The sequence below is a fragment of the Miniopterus schreibersii genome (genome assembly GCF_964146895.1).
Source record: "Miniopterus schreibersii genome assembly, chromosome: 8".
Classification (NCBI taxonomy): domain Eukaryota; kingdom Metazoa; phylum Chordata; class Mammalia; order Chiroptera; family Miniopteridae; genus Miniopterus; species Miniopterus schreibersii.
This window is the reverse complement of record NC_138109.1, coordinates 8,250,882-8,257,911: the sequence shown is the minus strand read 5'-3', so window position 1 is coordinate 8,257,911 and position 7,030 is coordinate 8,250,882. Positions and strand designations below refer to the sequence as shown.

Here is a 7,030-nt window from a genome sequence, read left to right as displayed (position 1 = left end):
ACTAATGAGCTTACATCTCCACACCCTTATAGCAGCTCGATGTCAAATCCTTGTCAGTTCCCTTAGGAGACTTACTCTTCTATTCTGGTATGACTACCATGAGAACTGAAATTTTCAAGCAGGAAAAGTCTAATTACAAAGCAGTGAGTGGCATCCCAAGTGAAGCCCTTACTATGGTTTCCAATTTCCTGTTCAATCCACACTGCAGAGACACAAGGAAAGCCACCGAATGGTTCCCAAGTTTTATTCAAAAACTTGTACAAAGTGAGCCGGGCAAGCGGGCATCAATCCTCCTCCTCCTCCTCCTCCTCATCCTGGTTTATCTGGAAGTAACGCAACTCATAGCTCTCTTTGCTGTTGGCAACTACGCGCAACCAGTCACGTAGGTTATTCTTCTTCAAATACTTTTTGGTGAGATATTTCAAATACCTGCAGAGAAAGAACACGTGAGAGCTCCCAAAGACACTCAGCCTTCTTGCATTCTGAAACACTGTCACTTTTATGAAACCCTTGTATTCAAAGTCATTACAATGCAAGGTGTCCTCCCACCTTTCAAAATTGGCAAAGATGAGGCAAATACACCAGGCCAATGGCCCAAAAGAACAAGGAGCCGTATTTCACCTAAACTGGCAATAAAAATGAGAACAGGTAAGATGTAGGAGTTGTCCTTGAAACAATAGCAAGCACCTATAAAATGACTTTTCGTGACCCCTGGAGAAAGATTTCATGGTTAGTTGACAATTAAGCACACAACCTTAGTACCTTTTATGGAGAAAGCCCGGGGTTGCTACTGAGCCCCAAGGACTTCCTATACATCACACCTCATTAAGTCAGACCTCCTTTGGAGGTTTTTCAGGTTATGGGGACTGCTGCTTAGGGCTGGGTTACATGCACTCTCACTTCTGCTCTGTGACACTACCTGCCACCATGGCTCCAGCTCTGCAGCAAGAGCATTCTCCTGTCACCTGTATGCTTATGAGGCCCTGGGGTCTATCTACTCCAGCACCTTCCCACAGCCATAGACAGAAGGGGGAATGGAATGCCAAGCAAACCACTGCTGGGCAAAGTAACCTTTCCAAACCTGCTTCTCCATCTCTAAACAGGACTCATGATACTTGACTTCTCTTCAGACCGTTAGGAGGACTGAATAAGATGCACAGGCAAACCAGCATATTAACAAGGATCCTCATGTTAACGGAACAGTCACATCTCCAAGAAATGAATACAGTTCAGCAGTGCTACTTACACCAAAAAAGCAATCTTCACAAAGATGTGAAGACCTCAGTTTAATTCTATCCACTTTTCCTTACATAAAAATAAACCAATGTGGTCATTTCCTCTAAAAAGTATTTTTTTTTTCCTTTATTATCAGTTCTACCACTGATATTCAGGTGGTTTGAAAATTTTCATTCTAGAATGTTGCAGAGGAGCTAAACGAAGAGCTGCAGAAGTTCAGAGACAAGCAAAAGAAAGTTCTAGATTAGGAGCACCTTGAATGTTCAAAGACGATAAAGCTCCTATCATCAAGATGGGAAAGCTTTATTGGAAGATTAAGGCTCCGTTCTTTCACCACTGGGTAAAGAACAGGCAATGTGCAAAAACTCGAGTAAGTTATGTTGGGAGATATTCTCACACTAGGTTGGTAAACTTGGAAACAGGTCACAGGAAGATTACAGAATCTTCCCCAAGGCTCTTTTTTTTTTTTTTTTTTTTTTAAATATATCGTTATTGATTTCAGACAGAGGAAAGGAGAGGGGGAGAGAGAGAGAGAAACATCAATGATGAGAGAGTCATTGATAGAGCCTGCAACCCGGGCATGTGCCCTGACCGGGAATCGAACCCTGATTGCCTGGATCCCAGGTCGATGTTCAACCGCTGAGCCACGCCCGGCTGGGCCCCCCAGGGCTCTTTGAAAGCCCAGCAGGTTAGACATTTAGTACACCCTGAAGTCCCTCCCTACAGTTGCAACGATCACTTTATCCAAGCCATTCTGCACAAATAAAATAACTCAGCCAGATGGAATGAGTCCTTCACTTATGCTTTGAAGTCATCTCTTGACCGATTTTGTTAAAAATAAGAGAAAAGCTTAACTATACCCAATTTGCCCTAACACCCCTTCGAATTTTGCACTACTTGATAGTTTGATAAAAAGCTCCTAAGAATATGCCAGGCTCTGGACTAGGAGCCACATGTAAACATACCCAATTTTTTATCAGCTTGTGAAGTGTTTAACTTCATCGTCAAAACAATAATCATATAGCCCTGGCCGGTGTGGCTCAGTTGGCTGGAGCGCCATCCCGTACACCAAAAGGCCGTAGATTCAATTCCCGGTCAGGGCACATACCCAGGCTTTGGGTTCGATCCCCAGTCAGGGTGCCTACAGGAGGCAACAGATTGATGTTCCTCCTTCCTATCAATGTTCCTCTCTCTAAAAATATCAATTAAAAAAACACATGTCCTCGGATAAGATTAAAATTTATAGCAGGGCAAAAGAATTGCTACCTCTGACTCAGAAAATGGACCCACAGGCATTAAATAGTGGCTTCAGTCTAAACTGAAATTTCTGATTCCTCGTGCAATCATAACACTTACAGATAACAAAACATGGAATTAAAAATGAAAGCTCTTTACTGTGGCCTAGAGGCAGAGAAGCAATGTCTTCATTTTCAAGAATGCAATCTAAGCAAGTCTGACCCTCTACTGCTTGAAATACTTTAGCCTGTGAAAAACAAATCTTTTAAAACTACCAAAAGTTGAATACTTTTACTACCATAACAGCATTCATTCATTCATTGCTCCTTGCACTGGGCACTGTTCCAGAAGTTCATAGATGCAACCACAAAACAAATGAGACAGCAACACTGCTGTCCTCGGCGAGGGCAGGAATCTTACTGCTGGGATGCTGGTGAGCGGCACTCATCTCTCCCCATACCTTTTGGAAAAAGGCACCTCAGAAGTTACAGTGATCTTACTCTTGCTTCTTTCAATGGTTACAACCCCTCCACCAAGATTCCCAGCTTTTCCATTCACTTTGATTCTCTCCTGAAGAAACTGCTCCTGTAAAAATCATCAAATTGACCAATTAGTGAAGTGACAAGTTCACCTGTCTCACCAGCAGAGTATTTTTTTATACCACTGACACTAAACAAACATAGTTTTTTAAATGTTCAATCTTTAAAAACTGATAGCAAATCTTTAGCTGTTTATATAAGGTCTAAAATCTAAGAATAGCAATTAAAAAGTGGCACTACTGCCCTTGCCAGTGTGGCTCAGTTGGTTGGAGCATCATCCTGTACACCAAAAGGTGTCAAGTTCGATTCCTGGTCAGGGCGCGTGCAGGAGGCAACCAATTGATGTTTCTCACATTGGTGTTTCTCTCGCTCTCTCTCTCCCTTCCTCTCTCTCAAGTCAATTTTTAAAAAATAAATGGCACTATCAATTGTTTTTAAAAATTTAATATGAAAACAAAACCCTAGCATTAATATACTTGACTGTTCCACACAAGGGGAACTGTCTCTCTACATGGAAGGCTTTGACCCATGGGTCAAAGGTAAAGAGTAGACAGGAAACCCAGGGCCAAACTGCTACAAGCTTGGTACAGGCAATCAAAGTTGCATGCAACTTCTGAACCTAAGGTGTATAAAGCACTGTCCTCAGCACGATCGGTTATTTTCTCTTCAACCTAGTAAAAGGAGCAAAAACAATGACCAAAACAATCACAGATCTGCTTTGGGCCATGTGCATGGAGCAGGAGGGACAGCAGCCCAGGAGCCCAGAGATGGACTCTCAGCAAAGCCCTGTGGCAGCTGGGGCTGGTCATTCACCTCCATGGACTTCAGGGGTCTTTCTCCAAAAAGGATTCTTTTTGGTTTTCTTTCTTTCTTTTTATTTTTTCTTCTGGGTTTTCTTTCTATTGCAATGATATGAAAAGTCCCTTTCAGCTGCAAATTCCTACGATCCCCTATTTAAAACCTCCAATACACAATACGTTAATTGATGATGGGGTAAAGTGATTAGGTCAGAAATTTTGACTTCTGTACCTTACTCATGAGTGACTCAAGTTTTCTATCCTAAGGAGACTTCTAGAAAGACAATCACATACAGAGATGGGTGTAGGGGAGGGAGAAAATAATGGGCAGGGCCACCACAGACACAAACTGGGAGGAGTCACAAAGGTTAGGAGGGAAAAGAAGCCACAGAGAAAGGTAAGAAGCCACTGGATGGAGAATGAACCAAAGAGCCAAATGAGGAACTTCTTAGAGGACAGGGACACAAAAGGCATGTATACAAGGGCAGTAAACTACAAGAGGATACCGAATTCCTTTCTGTGTAATCAATGGCCACAAGCTGAGCTTTTAAATTATTTTTTCATCTGAAAATTATTCGTGTTGTAATATTATCTTGGCAAGAGTTGACATTCTGGAGATGGCAGAACAACTGTAAATTTAGAAGGCTTCTTCACAATAAGAAGCCCGATTCCTCAAGTGTGGTTACTGGAGAGGAAGAGTAAAACTCCAAAACCAAGCTGCAGAGTCACAGCGTTGATTTTTCTAGATTTAAGTGGTATAGAGAAATATTGGGGAATGGGCCAAATACAGGAGCAAAAAAAAATCAGTAGAGAGCAAGGTCTAAAAAAACCCAAGCTCCTCTTACAAGTTCACCATGCAGGAAAGTTCACCACAAACACGAAGCTCTGATCCTTTGGTGACATGGAAAACTTGAGATGCTGCCATCTGCCCAGTACTCCGCAGCCCCACAGGCAGACCCAGGCCAAAACCCTGGAAGCCCCTTGTCCCTGAGGATCAGGGCCCATTGCTTATGCTCAAAGTCACAAGAGGGCAAAGGGGATGTGGACCTGAGGAAGTTTGCCTGTTTTCTGGTAACTTTTAAGTAAAATCATTTTTTGGACACTAATGGAGGAAAAGAAGAAAAGGAGGTAGTTCTCTACCTGAGACGTGCTACAGTCCAATTTGTTTATTCCTTGCAACTGTTACACACATGACAGCCCACAAGACTGAGAAACAAGTATCTAGATGAGAAACAAGTAACTAGACCAGGCTCCAGAGTTCAACACAGAGCCAGAACTGCTCCAGGTTTTCTCAGCACTATCTCAAATGGTTCATTACTGTCCCGGGTGGCATCAAGGGTACAACTTACAAAATTGGCAGCATCCATGATTCCATCTTCTACAGGGTGGGTGCAGTCCAGGGTAAACTTCAGAACCTGCTTCTTTTTTTTGCCCCCCTTCGCCACAAGCTTTTTCTAAGAAAGTATACAAACAGAGATGAAGGCACAACCAGCCCCCATCCACACAAAAAAAATTAAGACAAAAACACCAGAGGTGTAAAAGCCCTGTTCAAATGCAAAGCCCGCGGAGTTGTGTTCCCTTGCAAGGGTGCCAAAAGCCATCCTCTGCCCCAAAACAGAAGAGGGAAAACACCCAAGCTTAGGCCTTTTTAAAGGGGAAATCTTCTAGCATTCTTGACCCATTTAGACTTTCCAGCCTCACCAATCTCTATGACCATGAGGGTCTATTAGCTTACAAACCACAATAAAATGAACTTTTCCTTTTCTGTACCATGGAATTTCTGTAAGTACTTATTTCCTTAACCTAAAAGCAATACTTGTCCTGCCTCTCCAGACCGGGGTCCTGATCCAGTTTAGCTGGTTCTCCCTTAATCCTGTCTCACCTCCCTCCTCAGAGCAGCATCACAACTGTACATCCTACTGGCCCATATATGCAGCCGAGACAAGGGTAAGGCGAACTTAGGTTTTAATTACAACTCTACTGTCCACAATTTCTGGCCTTTTAATCTGTGAATTAGCACTTTCAAACCATCAGTTGGCCTATATCCTACAAGGCTCGAATTCCTTTACTCTCACAAAGCTTACACCAATCTTCTCCCTGTACAAACTCCACCACCATTAAAAAAGCATTTGCACAACCCACTTACCTGTAGTTCCACTCTAAAAACCTTTAGCAGAATCTAAAAAGACCTTTACAAGAACACATCCTAACCGCTCCCCCCCTTGTGCTTCAAAGAACATCTAAAACTTGCATTAATTGGGTCAACTTTTCAAACTACTGCAAAAAAATAACTGATTTTTTTTTTTTTTTAAGACATCTCTTCCTAGTTACAATCGCCAAGGGCTGCTTTAAATTCTATCCCCCGTAAATATACAACCGGCAAGTAAAAAAAAAAAAAAACTTGCCATCATGGTTTTAAACCAAAAGCATACAAATACACAGAAGCATTAAAAGCCCACCTAAGAGTAGATGAACCGAAAATGTTAACAAATGTGCCCCAATATACGAGGAGGGGAGGAATCCAACTTGCTCCAAGCGAGCCCTTCAGAGAGCGATCTGCGGGCAGTGACACGAGGGCGCCGCACCGCCGGGTCCCAGCGCGGCGGCGAGAATGAGGCGCTGACCAAAAAGGGTCCGTACAGCCGCTCCCTGCACTAACTTCCTCTGGGGACGCTACAGGGGTCCTCAAACTGGGCCTCTTTCTGAAACCAGACCACCTTTCGCGGCCGTTTCCACTCGTCCCCGAGTCCTGGCCATAGGCTTCCCGGATGCGCGACTCCCAAGGGTGGCAGGTCCCCTTCTCCTTCCTCCCCTCCGCCCAGGTAACCAGGCCCAGACCCTGGCCGCCTCACGCCAGCCGGGCTCCAAGGGCCGCTGACCGGCCCAAGCCGCGGCCTCGGCACTGCAGCTCCCCACTGGCCCGCGGCTGGGACCCGAGCCGCGGCATCCGAGAGCTGCGGGGCTCCCTCTCGCGCCCCAGGCCGCGGCCTCCGCCGCCCACTGCGTGCTGAGCCCGGCGACGGTCCGGACCCGACCCGGCCGGCGGGCCAGCCCGGCCCCGGGCGGACGCTGTAGAACGTCGTCCCGCGCGAGCCGCGTAGGAGCCGGGCCCGCGAGGCCCACGTGCCAGTCCCGGAGCTGAGGCCTCACGAGGAGCCATACTAACCACGGGAGCCATGGCGGCAGGAGAGGCAGAAAGGGAGTTGAGCGAACTGCGCAGGC

The 7,030-nt window shown here is 45.2% G+C and overlaps 1 protein-coding gene across 1 annotated transcript; it reads right to left on the bottom strand.

Moving 5' to 3' along the window:
* Positions 1 to 228: 228 nt before the first annotated feature.
* Positions 229 to 7,030, bottom strand: RPL22 (ribosomal protein L22). The gene is made up of 4 exons (XM_081145515.1): positions 6,975 to 7,030; positions 5,158 to 5,262; positions 2,933 to 3,057; positions 229 to 429 (listed from the first exon to the last, which is right to left on the bottom strand). The coding sequence occupies exons 1-4, from the start codon at positions 6,984 to 6,986 to the stop codon at positions 285 to 287; spliced, it is 387 nt and encodes a 128-aa protein (XP_081001641.1). The 5' UTR covers positions 6,987 to 7,030; the 3' UTR covers positions 229 to 284.

Excerpts from the sequence above, each read along its gene's own strand:
- RPL22 (XM_081145515.1), bottom strand. Across the intron at positions 3,058-5,157 it reads TCATGGATGCTGCCAATTTT|GAGCAGTTTCTTCAGGAGAG; the intron begins GTAAGTTGTACC and ends TGATTTTTACAG. Across the intron at positions 430-2,932 it reads GAGGTGCCTTTTTCCAAAAG|GTATTTGAAATATCTCACCA; the intron begins GTATGGGGAGAG and ends CTTTCTCTGCAG.